Below are 27,915 nucleotides of genomic sequence, written 5' to 3' on the forward strand. Positions count from 1 at the left end.
CTGAATCTATGCGTAAAGACTAATTTGAGCCTGTAACTACCCTCCACCAGTTGTTTGTAATCTTATTAGGGGACAACAGTTTGCACTGAAATTCCTCATCTTGTGGTCACAAACAAATCCGGTCAAATCTCCTAATAAACAGGAGGAGTACATGCAGAGAGTCTTTCGTGGTCCAGTATAGGAATAAAAACCAAGATGAAGAAAAGAAGGAAGCAGAACTGCATGCAAAAACATAATTACTCTCAAATGGTTTTCTCTTTAATCAAGCTTTTGCAAGTGGTGACATTACATAATCTTCCTTTACGTTTGTGTGTGTGCCAAGTGGCACAAGAAGAATCTTCCAGAACCTCAAACAGAAGCTGCTAATTTATAGTTGGACGACAAATGCTGCTGAGTCAAAAGGTTTGTACTCAGGGAGCCAAACACAAGTCTTTCAAAATTATAAGATACAACTAGATTTTAAATTGTTTCTTATTGATGAAACTGATAAATGTCTCCAAAAAATATTGTTTGTCGCACCATTCTTTGCTCTTGGGGGTCAGTTTTATACAACCTTTAACACAAATATGGTTTCCTGTATGTAATTTAATATATCTCAATATTTAATTCACTTAAATAAACGTGTTGTGTGTTGTTTAAGAAAAAGGGCTAGCAACTATTAAGGAGAGTGTTTGTTTCTCTTCTGGGGTAAATTTTAGATAGGCCCGTAACAACTTCCATACAATTCTCATCTTTTTGGCTCAAACGCCACAATGTATTTGAAATGAAATGATTTTTTTACCATTGAACATTGCCTCTTGTGGTGATTCTGATGCCAGTTTTATCAAAACAGGTACACAATTTCATGTGTAAGTCTGCTTTGATTTTTTTTCTTTTTTAATTTGTCTCTATATGGCACAGTACTTAAAAAAAATCCCCTATTGGTTTCTACCAACTTTTGTGTTGCACTGTGGAAAAACATTCGCTAGGTGGAGCTCAAAACATTCAAATAAATGACACAAGCGACATCTGTAACATTGCATCATTTGGGCAGCTGCAGAATGGAAGTTTGATCATCTGTGAAGTCATTCTAAACCACGTTGTTATTTATCTGGAAATACGCTATGCTTTCTTCCTGCAATGCACCTAAACCTCAACTCCCACCTGCAGAGAAGAGCCCCTCTTGGCCTTTCCTGCCAGCAGATGCTGGCATTTTGAAGTATGTGAAGATCAATAGAAGCTAAGCAGCTGGAACTGCTGACTGATACGCAACCTGTGGAGAGGCACAGGGACTGCAAATGCACTGCACAGGAACTTCAAATGCACAAGTGCCAATAAGAGCTGGTCAGGGCCAGATGACCTACATTTACAAGCTAAATTCTAATATTTGTTCCATTGGTTTATTGCCAGCAGTCTGTTCATTTAATAGCATTTCTCTTGGCTGCACTACTGTACAGTTGGTCTATGTGGATGCCAGATTTTTTTACCCACTCACATTTCAGCTATACATTAGCCTATGTGCTGATTTCACATAGAGTTCTTATAGCCAATACTGTGCATCATTGTGAAACTATCGATTTGCAAATATGCATTTTGAAAATTGATGGTTATTGATTCATTTAACAATGATGGGAGAGCATTTGTCATCTTTTTTTTAGGGTCAACTACATAAATCATTGGGTCAGCCTGAGAAATGTATAAGGGTTGAGATCTTTTGAATGGACGGGCAAAACTCATGTAGACGAGGCATGGGTGTACTCATGGCCTTTCATATAATCTTATCTCTCAATGTCAACAAGGTTTTATTTGATAAACAGACAGTAAACACAGCATGCTCCTTGGCTACTCGCCTGTAAAATGTACCACTGTTGCATTCAGGTACCCTCGGATTTACTGTTATACCAAATTCACGTGACGGTAAAAACACGATGATAAGACAGAGTTTGACACACATACCACTGTTAAGAATAGAAATGACATCTTATAAATGCACTCACTGGAATTGTTTACTGAAATCCGTAAAAATATAGTTGGATTAAAGTTTGAACACTTAAAGTTCCGGTAGTTTTGATGTTTCCTGAATGCACAAACCGGCCGGGAGTAAAGTCAGTTTGGTGACGCTCTTCGCTGGAGGAGAGCAGCTGATAAAAAGCACCCACACCCCTCCTACCTTTTAGTGCTTTGAATTATCTGGCCAGGCGGACGACTCGGCTCCTACGCCGAGGAGGAAGGAGGAGATACCGTTAACTTTTGCAGGGGGAAGCTGGAAGCGCGTGAAAGAAAATCGCTATTATAAGCAAAAAAAAAAAAAAAAAAAAAAAACGTAAGCGCTAGTGTTTCTCTTTTGCCTTTTGGGGAGGGGACGTCCGGCTGTCAAACTTGGCATTTTTGCCAGCCAACCACCGAGAGAAAAAAAAAAAAAAAGAAAGAAAAAAAATCACCACCTCCAATTATTTGGTATCTCGCCGGTAAAAAGAAACGTCAAATTCCTCTTTGACCTGGAAGAAAAGTGGTCGCACTGCACGGACAGGTGAGTGTACCTCCTAACATTTACATTCACTGGATTTGTTTACACGCTCTGTCTTTATGTTCCACTTCTGAACGTAACATACTAAAATTGTCTGATTAAGCCTTAACGTAAAAATAAATAAACAATGCTTTTAACTGTAGAGTTTAAACAGACGCCAGCCAAACAATTGTGCAATCTGTCTCAGTCATACATACCAATTTTATTGCTACTATATTCCGTTGTGGTGTTTAAACTCCACCCTGACATGTAATGCTACATTAGAAATGATCATGATTACCAAATGTTGAGGACTTATTTATACGGTATTAGTTCTTTACAATCATCTTGTGGCACCTTTGTGCCAAGGAACTAAGTCAAAGCCAGTTGAGGAGCTTCATTTAGACAAAGGTAGTGCTTTATGCGCTTTATGTCATCTCTAAGCATTTATATGGGAGGGCAATGATTACTCATGGAAGTTCAATATTCGCAGTAGGGCTCAAAAACAGTATACAGTGATCCCTCGCTACTTCGCGTTTCGTTAATCGCGGCTTCACTACATCGCGGATTTTTTTCCAAATTAAAAAAAAAACATTTAAAAGACAATATAAAACTTCTAAATTGAGGAAACATGTGTCTAACCTTTAGGGCAATGTAGTATTGATCCAAATGTTCATTTACATTCCTTTAGAAGTCCGTTTTCGCGTGATAGCACGATCGCGAATTAACTCGTTAGCCTGCCCAGTACTTCTTGTTGGCGACCGTACTTTGCGGATTTCACTTATCGCGGGTGGTTTTTGGAACCAATTATCCACAATAAACGAGGGATTACTATATTGGAATTCCCATTAAAAAATGTTTTCTGCAAGGGACAAGGAATAGTATGCCTAGTCCGTAAAAAATAGTGCACAAATTGTTCCCTAGTGTAGCCAGTGTGGAACTAAAACATGACACAATGGACAGTTTACCTGCTTCCACATGCAATTGTGTCATCTTCAGTGAGTTTCCCTTTGATAACGGCCCTTTAAAAGAAAAAAAGACAAACAACACATGGCACCACCAACCATATACCTGTAAACTCTGTCAAAGCAGAACCGACTTACCCAGAGGGCATTTAACTACAATAAACAATGACTTATTATCATTGGCTGCCCTACAGAAATGAGGTCACGTTCAACCCTGTGTGACACTCACGCACACTAAAACACAAACATACGCTCATATTCCGTGACTTTTGCCTAGTAGGGATAATGACTTGCTAAAAAAAATCTGGAATTTATCTAAATGCATTTGCTGTTAGATTGCCTCCAAGAGACAGGTCTGCTTTACGGGTTGTTACAGCTATTAAAGTAGCCATGGCCAACATGAAACGTACATGAAACGAGAGAATGTAATGCACATACAGTGTGTCCTTTTATGTCTCACTTTACCAAAACCAATTGTAAGCTATGCCGGTAAATTTATAGCGACTTTGAAACCGGCACGCAAGCTGCTTTGTTGTATTCAGCGGCAACTAGCCATTGGCTACACATTATTTGAAAGTGGACAAATTTGTGAAGCTCCAAACTAAGTGTAGTCCAGTTTTATAATTATTGACGTGATATGAACATGTTTCTCTTTGCTTTTGAGCAAGTAATGTATCCAATTGTAATCTGTGCTAATTTCACTTGTAAAATTAAAGGCTTTGCTGCAAGACTGCAACTTGAGCTGGCTTCAAAGTACTCACATGAACTCAGAGTTGGTGTATATGGCCATGCTGAGCTCCCCTTTTTAAAAATGGTGACAATACCCCCCTTTTAAGGGAAAAGAATCAACCTGCTTAACTTTCAGGTTTGTTAATAGTACCAGCGTTTAAGGTTCCAAACAGCAGAAAAGAGGTTTTCATTCACTTTCAGCCGTTCTCTCTATCGACAGCCGTCCTCGAGCATTTTCAATGAACTTTCAAGGCCCAAGATAATGTCTGTGACAATACAGTCAAATCCAAAAGTATTGGAACAGCAAACTCACTCCTTTGTTTATGTTGTATACAGAAGACATTTCATATAATCATTTGCCTTTTCCTGTCAGGGAAAAAAATGCAGAGTTGGATAATTGATGAGCCCATTTAAACTCTTTGCGTACCAAAACAGCAGGTTTGTCGCCAGTTTACTTTTGTGGTGTTTAAATCTGCCATTTCTTACAATTACCGATAGATTAAAATGAGTTTTAACACCGTTAAAGCCTCTCCCCACTCGGTACCTCATTTGCAGTCCTAAACAACCACTACATAAGCAAATCGATTTGTAATTTTTAAGTCAAGACTTTGAACGAAATGAAAATATGTAAATAAGGCAAGTTTTGCTTTCCAAGCGTTACTCACATTTCACACACTCGGCATTTTTTCCCCCATGTTGCTGTTTTGTGTATATACGGGATGGACTAAGCAAAAAGTTCACTTTAGCTTTTAGTATTTGTGCTGTTGGTTCGGGAAAAAAAAAAAAAAAAATTCTGCTGTTATGTCTCTGATGCGACCATCTCGCTTGCTTTCCTGATAGACAAAAGAAGACAAGCCTTGATGACTTTGTCAAAATTCCTTCTTGGTAGCATCTTCAGTTAACATACCGGACCACCCAGCATTGCTACTTTTCCCTCATTGTTATGAAGTAGCCAGGTGTTGAGGGGCCACCAAAGCAACGTGCTGCCTGGTTTGGCCCCGCCAACAACAATGGTTGTCGTCATGTCTGTGCATGCCGCGGATGTCTTTGTCAGCTGTTTGCTCTCTCGGCCACACTATCAGCTCTGCAGTTACCTACAGTCAACATCAGAAAAATGCTTTGTCCAACACCCGACCTGACAGGCTGTCATGGAGACAATAACACTTGGTTCCATCTATTTCCAGCTTGTGTTTTATGTTTTAATGGTTATTAAATGGAGACATTTACGACAAGAGGAAAGTACACACACCTCTCGGCTGCATGTGGAGGAAGGTTATGTCGGCACGAGCAAGGTTATGAATGGAACATGTTAGAAGTGACTCGTCAACTCAATCATCATCTGTAGAAGGTCACTCGTGGGATTGTTGTGTGAACTGAACTACTCATAGTAAGACAGCGTTACTTTACAAAAAAAAAAACACAAAGGAAAAATAGAGGTAGCAAGTATTACATGTCAACATGGCTCAAGCGTGCATTTTTTCTCTTTTTATATTTTGGCAAAAATGTTTTTATTCTAAGACAAGTTGTGATTTTTTTTTTTCTCAAACTCTGTTGAAATGCCATATTAAAACTCTAAATTAAATTCGGATCATCTAAAATTGAACAGACTATAAATGCCATACTGAAACTCAAAATTAGATTTAGGATAATTAAAAGTTGAACAGACTCCAAAAGATGAATTGATAAATTAAATAGACGACCCTCTATGTCCAGCCATGTTCTCAGTTGAAGAAACTTGGTGAGATGGTTGTGTGTGGGTTTTATTTTTTTGTTCTTATTTTGCCACTGTCTTCGTACAAATGCGTGACACCAGCTCATTGATGTTAACAAACTTTGCATGTTCATCTGTTTTGAATCCAAAATGTTCCCACACCACTGTAGCATTATGGTTTGGAACTAATTCATGCCGCTCAACTTTCTGTGATTTCACAACTACAGACGTGGGAAAACTTAGCTTCGAGTACGCTAATTGTCTCCACTTCATTGCTACCGCTCACTCCGCTTGTCTGCGCATGCATGTATGTGAATCTTGCCTCCAAAAGCGGCGAGCAAGTCTACTGATGTAACAGGGAATGAAGCAGCTTGACAGAATGTTGAAGAAATCGGATTCATCAAATCGAATAATAAGATGCGATTCAATTTCGTGGAATTATTCGCTGTAGATTTTGTCAAATTTATTCCTATGCAACAGCATGTAAAAAAGCCCTGCAAAGCACACACGAGCAGTTAAGTCATCAGTAACCTTTTTTTGTGAACACCTCCGTTAAGTGTTTGTATAGCTGGAACAATGGTAAGAAGCCGATATGCCTTTATTAGGCCTTGGTAATCAGCACTGGAGGGTACATCAAATCCACAAGAAAAAGTCTTCATATAAGGCCTGAATGAGTGGAGATGTTTTACGCCTGCTGCATGGCAAGGGCCCATCTTTTAACTCTATTTTAAATTCAAACTGTCCTGAATGAATAATGATGATAATGATGGTTGCACCTTTTTTTTTTTTTTTACTTTCTGTCACTTGGGTTCAGTGTCTCACGCAGCGCCTCCAGGCAAGTATCTCGCTCGGGTTTGAAAAGTCGACTGTCAACATTGCTTTGTCATGCACTTTCCGCGCAGCATCCACTCAACCGTTTGAATCAATGCAGCTCTGAAACCAGAACTTCCTCTAGCCAGTGGAAATTATTTTTAACTCAAGAGCAAAGCCGAGAGTGATATTTTTTTTTTTGCAAGTCTCCGCCCACTTGTACCACTTCATTTTCAATTTTATTTGGTATGTTTTAGTGTTTGGAATGAATAACTTACACCGAATGAAGTGGAGCATAATGGGCTGTGAATAATTGGATCTTTTTATGGATAATCTATGTCCTACATTTTTAGCTGGAATATTGTTCACGTTGCCAAGATGTTCTGGTTCAACACCTCCACTAATTATCCTGTTTTTGCAACATTTTTTGCAGCATCTGTTTTGGTCATTGTAATTTGTGACAAAGAACAGGCTATCAAATGATGCTATGCCGTAAATGCTGACTGGGCTTATTTAGCCTCAACCTCCTTGCCCTTTTGTTAGCCCCATCCTTTTATTTTGTAAATGTTACGCACGTGTTAGCTTGCTGTAAAAGATAAAAGCCAGTCTTTTTCCTTTTACTTTGTTTCTTTTTCTTCTAACACCTTTATTGTGGCTTGTCCCTCCTACGAAGAACGTGCAGTCCGTTGATGCTCACTGCGATGAGAGCAGTTACATTAGTTAGTCTTTTGGACCAATTCCATTTTGTAGATCTTCACGGGTATTCAACGTATGTATTCTAAAATTGATTGTTTGTTAAAATAATGCTGACTTGTAATTTCCTCAGTTAAGTGTTTGTTACTTATGTCATAAATGACCTAAGGGGCCTCACCACACTGACTTGTGGGGAAGATTGATGCCAGCAGTTGGCCAGGAAGTATTGAACCGATTGCACTTGCAGATTGATTGAAGAAATCCATCCACTTGCTATAGTGCTTGTTTTGGGAATTCTGTAGCCAAGTTTGTCCATTGTGACCTGCTTGTGACATTTTTGACACAAACACATTTTGCAATGAGGTGATGGTGTGACCACTGACCGCACATGATTGGATGAAGGCCTAATGGTCCACCTTTTAGATGATGACCCAATAGAGATTATGTAATTAGTCTGAGTCCATTATGTACACCCGGGTTGACGCAGTTGACAGGTCGGGACAGAATGCATGTGCCACTAACAAGCAATGTGAGTGTAACTTGGAAAAAATAATTCCCTGAGAGTAAACTTGCCAGCACCATCACTAAACTGAACACCTGTGTTTTGTGCTGCCCAGTTCATAATACCAATTATACAAATTGTCTGTCCAGCCTGGTTTAGGAATTTTTTTTATTAAGTTGTAGCAGTAATTGTGTGATGTGTTCCCAATCTGTTTCATTCTAAAATATTGTCAAGAGTCTTTGTGCAAGTGTTGGCAGTCTATCAGTTGTGAGCAGACTTTAACAGCTCTGATGTAATGACCGTCATATCTTTGTTGTTACAATGGGCTTTATCGCTCATGTGTCACTAATCAACTCCCTCTCCGTCACTTTCTGTTGCCTCCTGGCTCTGAAAAGTCGCCAAGCATGCTGCTTTGTTACTTCATTTGCTTTCCATTTCACATCTCGCCAAGCGGCTGAGATCATTTGAAAATCACGCATGGAACTGGATGGCTGAGTTCTTTTGCTTCGAGAATCCTATTATGTCAGCGGCTATGGTGATGTCATTGTGCAAGCACTTCTCACCAATTCCTTGCCCTGTCATACTGTGAGTTACACAAGTTATTTTCATGCACCTTGTTGTCGCCATCTCAGATTGTAAAGGGCAAAATGAGAGGGATGTTTTCATCCACTATTGTCATACCTTAATTTAAGATCAATTTCATCAAACGTTTATGCAAATATTGTTAAGGACGCTACAAAAAGGTATGGATGGGGTGGCTTCTTGGATTGACCTCTTAACCAAAATCAACACCTAAATCTAATGAGGGGTTTTTTTGTTTTGTTTTTTACAAATAAAGGAAGTCTAGGTGTCAGTATAGGATCATGCAAGATGGATTTTTTTTTATGCATTGCGTTATATTTTTAAAAAAATAATAAAAATCCACATGTTGCTGACCCTAACTCTTAATTCATAAACATTATTGAATATATTGAATTAATTGTTATTTTACTATTATTGTTATGAAAAACTGATGTGCTGCTCAAGAGTGAACATTTATTGACCAATGTAGGCTAATTAATTGATTATTTTGAGTTGTACGGTTCGGAGTCAATTAAAGGTTTTTCTGTGTGTGTGTGTCAAAAATCACATAAACATAACGACAATGAATTGCATTACTAACACATGAAATACATTAAAAAGTCAATGAATGCATTAAATTGTCATTTCATTGAATTGTGAAGTTAAAGTTAAAGTCCCAATGATCGTCACACACACATCTGGGTGTGGTGAAATTTGTCCTCTGTATTTAACCCATCCCCGTGTGAATTTGATCCATCCTTGTATTATTTCACAACACATTTGTTTAGTAATTATTTATTTATTTTGCGCCTCCCCCCCCAAAAAAACATCCAAAACTGTCCAAATCATTATTCACCCGTGTATACAAAGTAGAGAAATATGACAAGGTTACATCAATATTTCTACGATCAGAATCATACAATTTTATCTGATCACCTGCTTAGCAAAACTATCAAATGAAGTTAATATATCTGATCAAGTGGTAAGGTTGGAGACCTAACATTAAAGATAAAGCGGTAATATTGTGCTCTTACATTCCTCTGAGCAGGTATGAACATGACCTTTCCTCGCTCTCCTAATGACTCATTGTTGTTCGAAACATCCAGTCCGAGATGATCCCTTCATGTTTAGTTTTCTACCACTCGCTTCACTTACAGCCCCCCTGGTCAGACAAAGACCCTCGTTTGCGGGGGGAAATGCTGAAGCGTTTCCTCAATGTGACTTTTGGAATGAGAGGAAGTGAAGCAGCAGAAAAGGAGGTGACAACAGTTGTCTTACAAATTCAGCCAACTCTTGACAGATGCAGATGATTTGTTGACTTCCGTATCCTGATTTCTCGCATGAATGGACGTGGTTATCAACTAATAATCTCACTTCCTATATTTCTTCTGACACTTGCTCTAATCCAATTTTTTTTTTTTTGTTCTGAAAATGGATGTGACATCCTCAAATGAATCATCCCAGAGAACAGCCTGACTAAATATCACAAATCATGTCATGGCAAGTGTGGCAGAACATTTAGACAATAATTTTAATACTTATTGGCTCATTTTTATTCCAGTCAAATTTATTCTCCACCAAGAAATCAATGTTTTTTGGTCACAGTACTTAATCGGATTGGGCCAAACTAAACATTTTGGTATTGATTTGCCAAGGTCAGTAAAATGTCATTATTATATTTGTTTGTTTTTACTTGAGGACTGCATTCAAGCATTTAAGTACAAGTCAGCATTCGTTTGTTGTTACTTGAAAGCGAATGTGTTCAATCTTTCTCTTTTGTCTGCACATGGTGAGTCAGTGGGAGTGTGCAGCCTTAAGTTGAGTGCAGTTCTTCCTTTTCTGTGGTCAGCGGTGCTCCGTCAAGCAAAACAGTGTGCTGGATATGACTTAATATAGCACTTGACAATAAAGCAGACTTTACTTTGACTTAATGTAACTTTCTTGAAAATGATGTGCTGCTGATTTATTATACTCCAGGTCTTGAATATTTCAATGAGTAAACATAAACCCTTTTTTATTCATATATGGGATAAACATTATGCTAGCTGAATTCCTGCTGGGTCAGACTGATTAATTGCAACACTTGAATTTGCTTTTAGGAAGACAGAGGACCTACAGTGTGGGTTACTATGCTGCGTTTGTGGTCTGCAATGAGTTGCAATTAAAAGGGCTTGGACTCCCTTGATGCTTGTCACAACATTACGTGACTTTCATCTTGTGGCAACTCAAGAAGCACTATATAATGCATTTTCACTTTAAATAGAGCATTTAGCAGGGGTGTCAAACTCATTTTTTTCGCAGGCCGCATTGTAGTCATAGCTTCTTTCGGAGGGCCATTATGACTGTCAACCCAAATAAATGTATGAGCGCCTCATATTATATACAGTAAAAGCTACAAAACAAACTGACAAATAACTCGTTTTCAAATCAGACGAGTAAAAACTGGTCAAATATTTAAAAAAAAAAAATGATATTATTAAAAGTGAAGACAATTTGCAATTCTAGTGATGGTACACGAATTTGATGCACAATTTGTCTTCGCGGGTCACATAAAATGGTGTGGGGGGCCGTATCGGCCCCCCGGGCCTTGAGTTTGACACCTGTGCTTTACAGCGTCCTTTGCAACATCATATCGTGAGCGTATTGAGACTCGCCTCTTATTTAGTCTCTGTTGAATCTGTTGTGCAGTTGGATCCCTGTGAAGGAGCAGTTATGTCAGGAACTTGTGTGGTCCTGCTCGGGGTGGGCCAGGTTCATTATAGCCTCGGCTCCGACCCGCCCTCACCAGAGCAGTTGCGTTAATAACAGGAAACACGGCCACTGCAGCAGATGCTAATAAGCAGCTGCCCAGAGTTTAGACGGTATGATTATAGCAGGAAGTGTTATCTCGCTTCTCTGAAACCCTTTGTCGTCGATCTAGGGAACAAGTGGTTTTAGCTACGGCCCTATGAAAGTGACTTTGCATGAGAACACAATTTATGTATCGACATAAAATGTGCCTGGTTTATGTAGTGTATGCAATTGCACCCCAGACCACAGATTGACTTTTACAGTTTCACAGAAGCAGGCTCAGTCATGTCAAAATAAACTTGTTGTTGTAGTGCATTGCAGAGTCACAATGCTGAGTCAGCAGCAGCCTAAAGTGGGGTTTGATTTATAACGTGGAATATTAACACCCTGCACGTCTTGCTAGTTTACACTGAAGCAGATATATATAAAGACCCACACAGCAGAATTATTTGGCTTGAATATTTTGATGCCAGACAGAAACTGTGCGATTTGGCCGACTCCCTTTTTTTTTTCTGTTATTTTAAGCTCGCTTACTATCGACCGTCGGTTTTACTTCTGATTATTTTTATTCCGAAACTTCAATAGTGTCAAATGTTGATCTATTTTCCCAACATTACAGTGTCCTTCTGGTCCGTGGGATGTTTGACTTGAGGAAGCAGGACTGACAGAAGGAGCATGGTCAGACACCAACCCCTCCAAGTCTATGAGCGCCAGCTGTGTTTGTCTTGTATCACCGGGATCTACGGTTGCCGCTGGAAACGTTATCAACGCTCTCACGATGACACCACCAAGGTAATCCTATGAAGTATTTGGTCTTTGATGCACTCAGAGCATTGATACACACCTCTTGGATGTGAGCGAGCATCCAAATAAATATGAATGATGTATTTTTCTTTTGTAATTGGAACTGGGAATTTGTGACTAGTTTTCTTTGTTAGCTATTATTTTCTTCACAGTTCATAAAAACAAGATGGCCGTGTAGGAGGTGGAAACAGTACCAAAAACAAAAACAACCCACACGCACAAATGCTGCATTTTGGAATCTGTTGTTGGTTGGAATCCATACGAGAGTGCTCTCAACCCTCAGGGACCTTTGGTAATTACCTTCTGAGCTAAAGTGTCCTCGCTGGTTTCAGTCAATGACCTTCATTGCGCTCCATCACAATGCAGGACTACAATGTCTAGTATGTGCGTCATCAGTCATGCAGAATAAATTGAAATTATTATTATCACAAGTTGTAGACTATGAGAATATATTATGATCGTGGAAAAGTGCACGAGGCATTTTTTTGCCCAGTCACATAAATACCAATCTCGCTTGAGCATTTGTCCTGACCTTTTCCTTTGGATTGTCTTTTCATCTGGACGCCATGCGACCGAGTGTCCACTCTTAGAATGCAACTCAGCACATAATTTTTGCATTAGAGGAAACCTGCAAAACACACACACACCAGATCCAGTCACTCAACCCATCAAACAACCAACGACAATTTACAGGATGCATTAAATCTTCAATAAGGGATACAAGTATGGATGGTACTTCGCAATCATATGTAAAGCATTTCAAAATAAAAAAAAATAGAAGTATTGATTTATGCTCTCCTGTTTACAGGAAACTGGACACCGTGTAACTCTATTTCCTGTAGCAAGTGGTAGTCCTCTCCGGTCAACAAATAGTGCTGAGTCAGCATTCCTTCTTTGAGGCGCTCATCCTTTAGTTTTGCACATTTGTCCCACTCCACTACACTGCTTGTCGTACAAAGTACAATATCGACTTCTGAGGTTGAACACAATCCATTTTGAATGTTGTTTTTTTCTCCCAGTCTTCCAGCTTCCTTCCTCCTTATTTGTTTTGTACCATTTTCCTGGTAAAAGCATCCCATATGATGTCACTGGGATGCTTCTGGACATCAGATGCAAAGATTTGCTCTTTTGGGAAAATGCGGTTAACTTAAGGTGAGGTTCCACTGAACCACTGAAGAGATTCATGGCATTCCTACCTTGTAATCTCGAGAGACAGTTATACGACCCTGAGCTTTGCCTTGGCCGTTTCCATGACAATGAGTGAAACAAAGCAGGGCTGCAGTTTTATGTTGGAAAATCAACTGGGAGAAGTTTGTAGGACTCAATTGAAAGAGGGGACAAACACAAAATTGGTCAGCAACCCTCAAAGCCAAATGAGAGTGTCAAAACGGCGTCTGTAAGAAGGCCTATCAGTTGCAGGTAACTTGACCTGTGTGCGTGAAAACCGAGGATCTGATGCTGAAACATTTGAAGAAGCATTTAAAGCTCACAAAAGAATGTTTCTTCTGCTCTCCTTTTCCTTTTTTTCCATCTTTATTCCTGCATTCAGGTGCACATTATGTTCTCAGCCAACCTGCTTTTGTGTGACTGTCTGAGTGAGTGTTCAAGGTGCTTTGGAACTTTCAGGCCAATGTCACAGAGTGCAAGCCGATCTGGCTACTCAGTAATAATTGAAAGTATTTCCATGTCGTCAGTCTTTAACACAAAAGGCTTTAGAAATTGCAGCAACAGTGCTCCTGCTCTGGTGTCATTTGTCTGTTATACATCAGAACCAGAGCACCTTGGCATTTTGTCATATTCTCACAAAAATCCAAATCTGAATGACTGAGGTCAAGGAAAATCTTCCTATAAAATAGCAATAACTGGCAACACATTCTTTTCAGTCCAACAAGCTCTCTCCTTGCACTTGCACTCACTCTAGACAGTCACTTGTCGCGGTGATATAGCGGCATTGTAGTTCACCCCGTGTGAAATTCCAACCAGTTATCTGGAAACGCACAGGAATGCGACAAGGTTCGGAGAGGTTAATTCCAGTCAAGATGAAGTGCGAAGCGACAAGCTATGCGGCGTTCCGTTCACACCGTTCCCTCGCTAACTACATGGCCGATAATGCTGAACTTAGTCCCCTTTTATTAATGAATAAAATCTGACCCGCAAGAACGGTCAGGAGCACAATCTGTCAAGGACAAATAGCATACTTGCATGGAATTGCAGAAATGATTGCATGTAGTGCTGAATAAAGCCAAGGACTTGAACAAACAGTTTTCTAGGGTTGCTTCATAAAATGTTTTGTCAAGAGGAGCAACATGCCCTCGGCAGCCTGATACACAGTGATTGTAATGTTCCCAAGGATTTATATTGCCGCTATCTCGCTTTATGCCACCGGCTTGTCGAATAAATGCCAGCCAGCAGAAATGGTAATGTGATGTCACGGGGGGCAGGCCTTGACTTCTCGGCCTGTGCTGCTGCTGAGTGTGCTGCGAAACAGCAAGAGAGTGCTTAAATCCAATTTTCAAAACAGACTCTTTTGTTTGATGTTGCGACCACAGCTCAGTACCACCGGATGTTTCATCGTCAAGCATAATAGACCAAAAGTGGGAGAATTTGGAAATACTTTTTTCGGGGAAAATGACTGAAACAATTACAATGGAACTGTGCCATCGGTAACTTAAGATAATGCCAATTTTGTGGACAAACTATTTTATAACAAAGGCTCAATATCACTGAAAACGTAACGCTAATGACGTGATACGATTTCTCGTCAAATACTAAAATATTACTTAAAACATCGCAAACATATTTTGTGATTTGCCATTATTTCTTACACAAAGATATCTTGAGGAATGCGCTCCATTTCCTTACAATTTCCTCAATTCTTATCAATCAACATCTCTATTTTCAAATATTCATTGGTGCCCATGGGAAGATGAATGTAAGCTTGCCCATGCCTGAGGCTGTGGTAACATACAGCTTCACTGACTTTTTACATAATATATTTTTGACACGATTTCTGTCATTTTCAGTTAAGAAATTCAGGTTTCCTTCTTATTTTTTTCCCCCATCAAACAATAATCGCTCAATAAAGCTACCAACAGAAATGAGTCAGTGTCCGAATATGCTTATGGCTGTCTTTATCTGAAACTATAAGCCCACATGTTTGCCTGGAGTGAAAGTGCAGGACAGTAATTAGCGGCATTGAAAGTTTTAATGAGCAGTGTGAATAAGGGAATACTTAATGCAAAAGGTAGCGTCACCTAATGTACTTAACATCAAGAACCCTTTTTATTTTTTAAAGAAAGTTAACTTCTAATGGGCTCTGACACTAAAACAAATTGTGATGACACTATATTTAAGCTCTTTCAATAGATTCTATCAAATAATTAGAAGTTGAGTTTATCCAACTCATGATTGGTTCTGTTTGTGTTCACAGTGGGAACTGCTGTGGTCCCTCATCCTGCTTTTCACCTTCAGCGCTCTGCTGGTCTGGTTCTACTTCTGGTTGGAAGCTCACAACGACTACAGTGAGTTTAACTGGTGAGTGGTGGACTTGACCGAGGCTAGTGTGTTTATGTCTATGTTGTGCAAATGCATCTGGTCAAAATATGAACATCGTTAATTAAGCCCAAAGGACATTGTGGATATAGTTAATGGAAATCAAGTGGAACTAATAATTTTTAAAAGGGGTCTATCCTCCACTTGCTCTCTAAAGACTTTCACAATGTCACCGGTATCCTTTTTTTTTTTATGACCCTTCTCCCGTGGTCTCAATATGTGCTGCACAGACACATGTCACATGTCCACTCATGTCAAGAGATCACACTCACGTTTTATTTGGTGCGTTCTCATGGCTTCAAGAGGAAACATAAAAGGCTTGCTTTTCTTAGAGGTGGCGCATGCATAATAATGATGAGGGCGAGTGTCTTGATCCATCTGCAGTGTAAACGTATTGACAGAGGGCTCTGCGTATCTGTGACACTGCAGCAGCTCTGACACTTGAACAGCCTGACATTGGGATTAGTGTTTGAGTCAAAAGGACATGCATGACAATAGCATTCATGTGTTTCGTAGTCATTATGTCACATCCCATTTTAGACTGTATGTACATGCATTAAAATCCTGTATGGAACATACTACATTGCCAAAAAACATGCATCCAATGAAAACAAAATCATGTAAAACATTTGTAGAGATTTATCAGAATACTGGTTTGTGTGCAAATGTTTGGCCACTTTTGAGTGTTATTGACAAATTGTTTTTTTGTAATATTTTGATATTCTTAACTTCGGTCAAGTAAAACTTGACAGAGTACTATTTATGGACAGTCAAATGTCACTCTGTTTTTGTTTTCACTCTTGATATGGACTCTTCAGTTATACTTACCTGCAGCAAATCAAATTAATAAATTCCTTTTTTTTTTTTGTTTCTCCCACCTTGGTGGTGTGACAAATAGTTAAAGACAAAAAAAACAGTTTTGGAATCACGACACTGAAGTCTTGGAATGTTCTACATCTTCACACATATAGAACTACATAGTTTTGTATCTCTGCGTCTGCACTTCTTATTTCTCGGAACAATTTTCCAAGCAAGTATTAATCAAACATTTCCAGGAATCTCTGTGGGTCGCCAATGCTGCGTTCTCTGTTGTGTCTGCACTGGCTTTATTGCACCAATAACACATGCATATCCATGGGACTTGATAGATGTCTGCCTGAGAGTGAGCCACAGACTTATTTGGAAACTGCATCTTGACTTTTCATTTTCACTCACAACCTGTAAGCAAGCACACAATTGGGACTGGAAGTTGGGCAAAATTTAATCTAGGCAGCAATATTGAAAGGCGTGCACTTTTGTTCCCTCTGGTTGATATTGATGAAATGCAGGCGAGCACTCAATATGACAACTGTTATAAAATGTCTTGTTGCTGCAGGTCCCTCTACAATCGCTCTGGCAAGTGGAGCGATGGCACCGTTCCAGTCTTGGCCACAACCGCCGCTGGCTTCATCTACATAGCCTTTTTAATGGTCGGTGCCTCCCACAAATATCTATATTCATCATCTGTGTGGCATATTTCCTGCACAGCAGCATGTAGCCACTTTTGTGTGTTTTTCCTCTCTCAGGTTTTAGCCCTTTGTCACGTTGCACTTGGCCAACAGCTGAATTTGCATTGGTTGCATAAGGTACTGTCAACTGTGATTTTTAGGGAAATTGTGCGTCACGCATTGTTGTATTTTTGTGTCACTGGGTGTGTATGCTCATTCAAGGATGACTGAGCTTACAGTTTGGATCTCGATGTCACAGCGTGGTTATTATGAAAGTCTAGTTACAGGACGGGATAAATGCCAGATTTGGGTCGTGAAGGGGCCACGGGACACTCTGGTTTTTTTTGTGATGGCTGTTTGTCCACATTGATGGCACGTTTTATTCTCTTCATCTCCTCCTGTCCTCACAGATAGGAGTCACTGCGGCCCTTCTCACAACTGTTGTCGGGGTGATATCCATCAATCAAACTTGGCAACACGAGTGGGACATCATCCCCATCTCTCTGCAGGTCAGATGGAGCCAGGCAGCTTTATTTTTCTGTATGACAAATAGCATGGGGCGATTTATATGGTAAAAGTCGTCAACCCGTGATTTGTTGAAATTGTCAAATATTTCTCGATTAGAGCCGAAATACTTTGTTCCCGAGTCTAAACTGTCGCCACTATAAAAGCCAATTAACATTTTAACCTTGTTAACTGTCGTACAAGAACAAATTTAGACTTTAAGCGCTCACTTAATGATGAGGAATGATGATGCTGTATCACAAGCCTCTCAATATGGCAGCTAACCAGCAGAAAGTGCAAGAAGCTAATGGAGATGTCTACATCGTTATCATACCTTCTACTTCTTGTCAAGGAATACAAACAAATGGATTCAAATGCATAGAAGATGCAAACCAATGAATTCTGTTGTGTTGAATCGAATCAACGCTTCTGCTGACTCATCCACACAATGACTAACGCTCATGATACTGTAATTCTGCATAGCTTCCGAATTGCTTTTTCAGAATACACATGCTTTTTATTTAAGAAACAAATCTCTGAATTTACTGTACAGGGTTGTGTATTACTCTGCTTTGACGAGTTGCGTGAGGAACCTTTCCGTTGATAATATTTCAGGAAATTTCATTTGGTATGTGTGATTTGAATTTGGATGTCAACTGGCAATTTAGGATGGAAATGACTTGTCACCTGTGTGTTAACTCTTAAGTAGTTTCAAGAACTCTGTAATTAGCATCCCTTTGTGATCATTGCGGCGGCAGGAATGTGTCGTGTGTAATTCCACTCGAACTGTGACATTTTCTTAGGAAATGCCTCTACGAATTACAGCTATTATCTCCCGAGTCTGTAATTCCACCAAAGATATCTTTATCTTGCGCTCTTTTGTCGACATCTACTTTAATGTTTGTATGTCCGCTTATTCCACGCTTCCAGGCCACAGGCCCGTTCCTGCACATCGGTGCCGTCGCTGCTGTCACAGCTCTGTCTTGGATAGTGGCCGGACAGGTCGCCCGTGCAGAAAAAACATGTAAGCTTGCAATACTTATTAAAAGCCATGCTTGTATTTCGGACTCGCGCACAGGAAGAGTGCGCAATGATTAACAGTGTGAAGACTGGCAAAGACCTTCCACTCTGCAAACTACAGATAACAAGCATTCTTTCTGGCTCATGTCAAACAGAGCACTTTTGGGGATTTGTTTTTGCTCTGGAATACAGGAATCCACTCTTATCATTCCTCAATGTGGTCCCAAGAATTTATTTTCTCTAAAATCAAAATAATTTTTTATGATGCAGATACTTTGGATGTCATCTCAGGTTATAATGAAACATTATGACTGCTCGGCACACAAACTGATTGTCATGTTAATCATACAATTAAGTCATTTCCTCAAAGGCCACACCCAAAATCACTTTAAATTCCTTGCCTCTTTCCTCTGAAAGTTAAAAACATGTTTTTTTTATCTTCAAGAATAACCTATTCTTCTGTTGACAATGTCCTCTTAAAGCTCTACGATTGTTGAGGTGGAAAGGTCTCTGACAAAATGCTTGTGGCTGTCTCCTTGTGCACACACACTTGCCTTTCTCGCATTACGCACAAACACACGCAAACACAGCTGACCTTGAAACAAATTCCTCTGTGGTGGTGTCTCTCGGACTCGCTGCTGCAATTGCTCGGTTGAGCTGTGGTAGAAATGTTCAAACATAACATATTTAAGAATACAAATAATGTTTTTAAACCCATTTTGTGACATAATTATAAAACATAAAAGTAAATTTGTATATTTTAGCAGGAAATGTCACAAAAAAAGTGTTCTTGTTTTCAGAGATAACGAGTTGCGCGTGTGTGGCATGCACAGATGGTATGTTGCATTCCCCCAAAACAGAATATTAATAAGTGTAAGTAAGGAATTATTTTAAGTGATTCTTTTTTTAATTAATATAAGTCCATTATTTGATTGATTGGTCACATTTAATTTGGCCTGCCATGCAATCTTAAAATACAAATAATACTACAAGCCCTAAAACATCTAACCCACAAATCCTTGCAAAATATTACTAGTCGTTCAAGCATTGCATTACAGTATTTGTTTTCTAAACATTTCTCATTTTTACCAAAAAAACATGACACCAAATGTAAAAGAACTGTGGAAAAGGCGACTGTTATTCATTCATATCTCTGACATGTGGTCTAATAGTGGTAACGTGTGCTGTCTTGCAGCGTTCCAGGTTGTGGTGGTGCTCCTGTATCTCAGTTTGTTGCTGGGTGTATACGTGGTGCCGCTGTACATCACCTCGCCTTGCATCATGGACCCCAGCAACCTCAGGCCCCGTCCAAATGTTATTGGTCACCAAGGTGCCCCCATGGTAAGTCAAAAACGAATTCAAGTGCACTCGTACAACACGTGACCTCACGTATATTTGAATGTACACTCCCTCCACAGTTTGTCTTCATTTGTCCCTTTCTGGTCCATTAGTTTCTGCATCAAAATGAACTGGAAGAAGTTTAATTTGCGGGAAGCCACATGGAGAATATGATGCCTGCCTAGACACATTTCATCATCTCCCATTCTAATTGTATTGCTTTATAAGTGATCCGAAGACTGTTTTATGTGCTTGGCACAATATCGCACTCAGTCTTACACAACACTTGGATGGGGAAAAATGGAACAGACATGGTCATACCACAAAGAAAAACACACAGCCTTCTATTTGCGGCATTTGTGATCAATCTTTCATTTCTTGTGGCATCTGAAATTGGGAGCGTTTCTGTGTCTGTAAAAACAAATCACTTGACTGGACCCGGTTTCCCACAAGTTTACTGTATCGATCATAACATTCCCGCTAGCGTGACTCACTCTGTGTCCATGCACAGAAATGTTTCTTGCAAGTGATGTTCAACCCGTGGGATCACATTGATTTGAGTTAATTTGTAATCCAAAGTGTTGTTTTTCCTCACATTTCACAGCAAATCAAAGTTTTTGTTCTCAAGATGTAGCCAAAAATAAATAAGACACCCATTATGTTGTAAGCACTCTCGGGTCGTAATTTTCTTTTTTTATTATAGTTTTTTTTCTGAATGTGTGTTTTCAGCTTGCGCCAGAAAACACAATGCGGTCCTTTCAGCGAGCACTCCAAATGAACGTCACGGGATTGGAGGCAGACGTTGCAATCAGGTACCCAAAAACAATCTGTCACATTATTTGTGCCTTATTGTTTGTTAAAACATCAAGAACATTTCTAATATGTTTTTAACATTACGTTTACTGCTCATTTTTGGGGCCTACATGTTGATGTGAATTCTAATGTTGAGCACAAGCTTTGTCTTTTGTTTTTCTTCCATGTATGATTCTAAAGATTAGCATGGAGCTTGACTCTCCTCACGCTATGATCACGTGGCCTTGTTTGTACACAGCACACACAATGAGAAGCGAAGCATCTTCCCCCTCAACATTTAAGCTAAAGGTCATATTAGAAGTGGAAAGTCATTATCTCGGAAGGATGGAAGGACGATTATGGAACGCCAGTGTTGAGATGACACATCCCTCTCGTTAACATTATTGATCAGTGAGCTTGCTGGTCGTGGAGAGGTGATCTGGTTTCTGCCTTTACAAAGAAGTTGACTGCTATAAACTGCAACACAGTCATAAACATAGATCAAAACCTGAGTCTGAAATTGCGAATGATGTATTTTCATTTTCCCTATTCCCTACTTCTAATTAGTGTTGACGGTGTCCCATTCCTGATGCGCGACCGCACCCTGCGCAGGACGACCGACGTAGTGAAAATGTTCCCAGACAGGCAGATGGAGGACGCCACGTTCTTCAACTGGACCGATCTGCAGCAGCTCAACGCAGGACAGTGGTTCCTCAAGGTGGGACCTCAGCTTTAAAAAAAAAAAAAAAAAAATGCGTGTCATACTGAATTTCCTCTATTGGTGCAAAATGTATATATTTTTCTACTTTGAAGTCTTTTGCTACTGTTCTTCAGGATGACCCCTTCTGGACGACACACACACTATCGCCCCACGAAAGGAACCTGATAGCCAACCAGAGTGTGTGCAGCCTTGAACAACTGCTAAAACTGGCCTCTTATCATAACACCACTGTGATGTTCAGACTCAGGAGACCCCCTCTGGGGCACCCTTGTTACCATAGCTGGATCAATGACACTTTGCAGGCTGTGGAGCAATCTGGGGTTCCTCAAAGTCTGGTTGGTGTTGTACTAATAAAAGGGGAAGTCAACCCCAACATTTTCTTTGGAATAATACACTCTGTGCAGCCCAACTAGTTGAAATACAATGTTGTGATTCATGTTGAGTTTGTGGAATATGAATTAAATAGGCAAAATCCAGAATGCCGTGTTTAGACTAGTGGGGGCACATATTATTGTGGAGAAAAAAAATGGGGTTGACTTCCCTTTAACATATGATCTTTTCAAGTTTTTCCTTTTGAGTTCAGTATGGTTCAATCTGATTTGTGTTTAAAGGTAATGTGGACTCCAGACGAAGACAGAGATCAGGTAAGAGAGCTTGCACCCGATCTGGTCCAGACGTCTTTAGTGAAGCAAAGTCCTCAAAGCCTCAGAGAGGCGGACATCAGCAAGCTGGTACTCCGATACAACCAGGCAAGCACTCAGGAAATCAGGTGGGAATAAACACTCTTGCTAAGCTAGCACACCTCAAGTGAGCAAGTTTTCAAAAACACGTGTGTCTTTCAGGGACTTGTCACAGAAAAACATCAGCCTTACCCTCTACACGGTGAATGAGCCCTGGCTGTACTCAGTGCTGTGGTGCAGCCACGTGTCGGCTGTGTCGTCTGAGGCACCGCATATCCTTAAAAAGGTGCCTTACCCCATCTGGCTCCTGGTAAGACATTGTCATCTTATTCTCTGTTGATTAACTTAACAGGTAGGGTAGGGGTAGGCCCAAGCGATTTCATTTCCAAATTTATTGTTAGGCGCTGTAACCTTATCCACAGTTTCAAGACTAATGATATTTTTTAAGATAAGAAAATGAACATCGGTACTGTTCGAAAAAATCATTCAGTTACAGAGTATTGCTACAAAAACTGAAAAATGTACCGTATTTTCCGCACTATAAGGCGTACCGGATTATAAGGCGCACCTTCAATGAATGGCCCATTTTAAAACTTTGTCCATATATAAGGCGCACCAGATTATAAAGCGCACCTTCAATGAATGGCCCATTTTAAAACTTTGTCCATATATAAGACATTTGGCCCGCCGGCCGGGCTTTGGACACGCCTTCTGTAGTGGCTCAATATTGGTCCATATATAAGGCGCACCTGATTCTAAGGCGCACTGTCGGCTTTTGAGAAAATTGGAGGTTTCTAGGTGCGCCTTATAGTGCGGAAAATACGGTACCCAATTGTTTGAAAACGCTTCTGAACAATTCAATGTAATGTGCTTCAACACCACGTTGAACTGCACTGAACAAATATATTGTAGTGGATTAAAACAATAACTTAAGCACAGTTTGAACACTGAATTTAGTGATTCTTTCCCCTACCATTGGACAGAACCTGTTTACTACACTATGGCAAGCATAAAACTGAACATGCATTAAAAAAAATTCTGACAAATCTTATGAAGTCCATTTATAATTTAGAAGACATTTCCTCGCAACCTTTTAGGTCAAGTGCAAAGAGTCTCACTATATCGAACAGTCGTCTCCTGAATCCTGCTACACCATCACATTACCACTTTGGGTTTTATGGCCTAAGCAGCAGATCTGTCGGGTCTTACAGTTTCTCCCAGATGGGAGCTCAGCATGAGAACTTCTGACCTCAGAGTCTCGCTGTGTTTTGGCAAAGTCAAACCTACCAGCAGATGGCGTCAAGAGAATGTGTAATCCAAATTATTACAAAATATATGTACCAGTATACATTAATTCCTCATTTGCAGCAAAGTCGTAATCCACGCGTTGGCTCTAGGAATTTATCCTTGACCCACAGCGCCACCTAGTGTTGGATAATCATGTTGGCTACCGTTACGCTCCATTGTTCGTTCGGTACAATATGTTTTTTATTCCTCCAGAGACCAGATGAATACTGCCTGTTGTGGGTGTGTGCAGACCTTATCTCCTTTGTGGTGGTCATAGGAATATTCATTTTGCAGAAGTAAGTTCACTTGAGTCAACAACCATGTTACAAGGTTGCGCTTATTTGAATTACTGCAGTCATACTCATACTGACTGCTTATTAACTCCCTTTTCAATGTGTTACTAATTCCATTGCTCCCTATTGCTTATGGTGTGATCAAATCTTTATCGTATCCCTCCAGAATATGTACGTACATTGGATTTGTAGTTATTCTCTCACAGAATACCAGCTAGTATTTTTATGGCTTGGAGAGCAAATACACGCTTTTGTTTTTCTTTCATTCACGTTTAATTTTGGAATGTAGAACGCAAAAACATCCAAAAGATATCTGGCGGGATACATTGTGGTTGTGTATTTGTTGTTGTACTAACTTTGTGAGGAAAGCCAGAGAGAGAACAACTGAAATCATTGCGTAAACATGGTTTAATTTTTTTTTTTTTGTATTCAATTGTTTTTAATGCAAAAAATATTTCGTTTTTCCTTTTGTCATTTTGTGTTTTATTTAATTTTCAGGAGTGAAAAAACATTGCAGTTTAATTAGCAAAAGTAATGTGTTTTACTTGAACCTTTTACTCATCACCAGGACTTAATTGTTCCTCAGCTAAAGCCCCAAGGATATGTTCCAAAACAGCTGATCTGATGATGTCAGAAATCGTTTTAAGTTTATGGCTTCCCGAGCGCTTCTTCTGTGCCACCTTCTAAACTGACCTCTCTTGTCTCCGGCCTTCTTTTGTCCTTTTCTTTCTTTGTCCTCTCTCTCTCTCTGCCCGACTGCATGCTCGCCTCCTCTGCTGCATTCTGGCATCTTCTCTCAGCTATCACATGATCAGGTAACACTCTTCTCCGGTAACTGCACGAGCCCGGGTTTTTCACGTAACCCTCTCCCCTTTTGACCATCTCTCTTCTCTTTTTAATATATACATATATTTGTTTATTTTTCCTCCCTTTGCTGGTCTTTTCTATCCGCTTCTACCCACATAGCACAAATTGTGGTTTTAAACGAAAAGTACTAAATGTCTAAAATGAAGTATGGAAGCCCCTCTAATAAGGAAAGTGGCTCATGAGTCTTTGATTGACACTAATGGACTGCACTTCCTGCTGCTGTGCCACTTCTCTTAATTACACTTAGACTCTCTTTAATTAACAGTCACAATATTAAATTAAAATGTTGAATTAACTGGAAATTCTGCCAGATCAATATGATACAGCATGAGCAGAAGCAGCTGCTATTTTTGCCATAGCTTTCTGACTTGACACTTTGGACCTTCCTTCTCTCTTTGCCTTGCAGGTATCGCTCCAGCAACATGCGCAGCTACAACCCTGAGCAGATCATGCTTAGCGCCGCGGTGAGGAAGTCCAGTCGGGACCTCAACGTCATGAAAGAGAAGCTCATCTTCTCCGGTGAGGAGCAATTTCCCCCCCTTCATTTGTTTCGCATTCCTGTCTTTCTCCCAGCATGCCATCTCCTTTTGAGTGTCTGTGAACTTCCTCTTCATCCCATCCAAGGTCAAGCCCAGTAGTGGTCTCAGGCTGCGCCTCACCCCGTATGTGACGTGCCCGCCGTCTGCGCCATCATCCTTTTTTATTCCGCGTCTGCCTCGCTACCTGCTGTCCTTTGTATGCATCCGCCATCCCTCCATGCAATCCGCCTTCCACCTCCCCCCCCCCTCCCCTCCCAACTCCGCCATGCTTGGGAAGCTTATATGACCCCTGGTTTGTATTATACTGGGGCAATTCAAGGTAAGACATAATAGAGGGATGATTCAAGGGACCAATGATTTTAAAATGCATCGATTCATTTTGGTTTGATTCAGTGAGATTACAGTATGATTCGATTTGATGTTACGGATGTAGCTTTTGTCATTTTTATTTATTTATGCAACAACGTTCTCAAAAGCACAAATCATCCAAGTTGAAACTCAAAGAAACTAGGATCAAATGATTTTGAAATGTAACGATTTAATTCGGTACTTGAAATCAAAAATGATTTGAATTTTTAATTACACCCCTACTAATGGTTAGGATCGGTTATTAAAAAATAAATAAATGCTCAAAAACTATAACACAATGAACTAGAGGTTCAGCTCAGGTATTTCTTGAAAAACTTTATTACCTACTATAACATAAATAGCCATCTCTAACAGACATTAGTGCCATCTTGTGGCATAGAGGAGCCAAGAAAGTACGTTGAAGTGAGGGGAGGAGTTTATTTAGGTTTATTTGGTTTATTTTAAAAACATATACATGGAGTGGTTTTCATTCTAAATAATACCTGCTGTCAGGATGACAAATTGTAGTATCACAAATCCGACGTGAACCCGAGGACCCTCTGTCATGTAACTAACTTGATTGTCATCTGACCGCTTGTATGTCTTTTGGCTCTCTGTAGAGGTGGGTGTCGGGAGCGGCGAGGAGCTCTACACAGATGGCCCCAATGGCTATGACTACTACACGGAAAGAGGTGGGAGTTAATGATGGAGGAACTGCTTGCTTTGTGTACATTTTGTAAAATAAACTTCGGCTCAACGGATGCTATTTGGACTCAGCACTTTTCAAGCCATGGAAGGTCTCTGGCTTATTTGTCATTTTTAATAGGAGAGGTCCATATTCTCCATTTCAAGCTCATTCTCCCAAAAAGGAGTTCAATTTTAAGCACTGATGCCTGTTTTTAATATATATATATATTACACCATATACATATATATATGAACTGTATTTCAGCATGAAAAATGCTTCCAGCTCATCTTCTTGCTCTGCTGTGTTTTGTGATTTCTATCTAAAGTGTTTCACTGTGTAAATGCTTTGTAAGGAAGTCCTGCGGGTGCGTGAAACAGTTATGATCATATAAGATGGATGTGAGCTGTACAGTCGGGATGAAACGGGACACAAAACTGTTACTCCTCTCTTCAAACCACTTCCAGTATGTATCCCGATTGGTTTTGTGTGTGTGTGTGTGTATGTGTAAACATGTGTTTAGGTTGTGTGATGTGCATGTGATGCTTTGCTACATAAAACACAAATGTGAGTCATGTGATGGACCTTGTTTCACTTGGCTGTAGTCAAGTCTACAGTGGGTCTTGTTTACAAACCAAAAGCATCTTCGTGTCACTTGCTGCTGTAAAAATATGAAGTGTGAATAAAACTAAGTTAACTAAAGGGACACTAACGGGAGAGCAACTTGCCTTGTGTGTTAATTTACTCATCGGATTGTACTGTGCCTCAGAAGTTAAATAAAATTAAAACAACTTCTAGTCAGTCTACAAACGCTTCAGTTGTTTTCCTTTCAAAAGTGCTTGAATCCTATAAAAGGTACACAGCAGACGATGGAGACATTATTGTATTAGCTTTCAATTTATTCAAATTTTGTTTAGCGCATAATACTGTTGAAGAATGAGTCCTAGATAAATAATTTAAAAACCTTTTCCACCATTTTTAATGTTTCCACCATGATAAAAGCCTATGCAAATTAACTAAAAAAAGGTGTTTCCTGGCATTTATTTGCTTTACAGTAGAAGCCTGAAGTTTCTGTGCAAATACTGTGCATACACATCCAGTTTTCAGTACTAAATACAATAAAAATAAATACAAAAGAATAAGCTATTTTATATCTGTTTAATATCAGGAGTTAAAGTGCCTAGCACAGAAAACACAAACTCTGCTCAGCCACTTCTTGCCGTTTCATTAAAAGCCTGCTCATTCTAAGCCATTTTAAAACATGCTTGGCCTCATTTGGGTCAAGTGGAACCTATCCTTGCTGCATTTGAGAGAGATAGGTTACACCCTGCACTGGTTGCCAGCCAGTCGCAAGGCACTCAGACCACTGGACAATTTAGTCTTTAATGAATGTAACAGGCATGTTTGGGGAATTTGGGGTTAGGAAGCCAGGCTATCCAAAATTAACAAGGAAAAAAAAAAAGATACAAAAGTACAGGGAGAACATGCAAACTTCAAACGGCCGGAGCCAAGATTCATACCCAGGCAGACCTGATGGTGCCTGATAATTAATTTAATAATTGATGCTAACCAGTATGTTGGCAAGAACTCATTGTGATTGTGTTCATTACAGGCACATTCTCTACTTCAAGCAAAACATTAAATATGATAAATATACTGTCTACTTCAAGCAAAACATTAAATATGATAAATATACTGTCTTTTACATTGGTTTTACGGTGAGGGGCAAGTTGCATGCCCCTCATTACACTT

At 39.8% G+C, this 27,915-nt stretch overlaps 1 protein-coding gene across 5 annotated transcripts; it reads left to right on the forward strand.

The window, feature by feature from the left end:
• The first annotated feature begins 2,107 nt into the window (after positions 1–2,107).
• On the forward strand, positions 2,108–26,973 carry gdpd5b (glycerophosphodiester phosphodiesterase domain containing 5b). 5 transcript variants are annotated; one of them, XR_005100046.1, is made up of 19 exons: positions 2,108–2,509; positions 11,866–12,038; positions 15,481–15,584; positions 16,978–17,071; positions 17,168–17,227; positions 17,500–17,598; positions 18,524–18,617; positions 19,809–19,954; positions 20,681–20,763; positions 21,311–21,461; positions 21,578–21,799; positions 22,076–22,233; positions 22,307–22,454; positions 23,645–23,727; positions 24,525–24,539; positions 24,998–25,110; positions 25,216–25,238; positions 25,269–25,449; positions 26,099–26,209. XR_005100046.1 is itself a non-coding variant. In XM_037268756.1 (17 exons), the coding sequence occupies exons 2-17, from the start codon at positions 11,922–11,924 to the stop codon at positions 26,179–26,181; spliced, it is 1,770 nt and encodes a 589-aa protein (XP_037124651.1). In that variant the 5' UTR covers positions 2,109–2,509; positions 11,866–11,921; the 3' UTR covers positions 26,182–26,973. The 5 variants fall into 5 exon arrangements, 2 of the variants coding, with proteins under 2 accessions (XP_037124651.1, XP_037124652.1); XR_005100045.1 differs by having other exon boundaries at positions 2,109–2,509; positions 25,216–25,449; XM_037268756.1 differs by lacking the exons at positions 25,216–25,238; positions 25,269–25,449 and having other exon boundaries at positions 2,109–2,509; positions 26,099–26,973.
• The last annotated feature ends 942 nt before the right edge of the window (positions 26,974–27,915 follow it).

The sequence above is a fragment of the Syngnathus acus genome, chromosome 13 (genome assembly GCF_901709675.1).
Source record: "Syngnathus acus chromosome 13, fSynAcu1.2, whole genome shotgun sequence".
Lineage (NCBI taxonomy): Eukaryota > Metazoa > Chordata > Actinopteri > Syngnathiformes > Syngnathidae > Syngnathus > Syngnathus acus.

Excerpts from the sequence above, each read along its gene's own strand:
- gdpd5b (XM_037268756.1), top strand. The coding sequence starts at position 11,922 with ATGGTCAGACACCAACCCCTCCAAGTCTATGAGCGCCAGCTGTGTTTG. Across the intron at positions 17,228-17,499 it reads ATTTGCATTGGTTGCATAAG|ATAGGAGTCACTGCGGCCCT; the intron begins GTACTGTCAACT and ends CTGTCCTCACAG. Across the intron at positions 21,800-22,075 it reads CTGGGGTTCCTCAAAGTCTG|GTAATGTGGACTCCAGACGA; the intron begins GTTGGTGTTGTA and ends TTGTGTTTAAAG.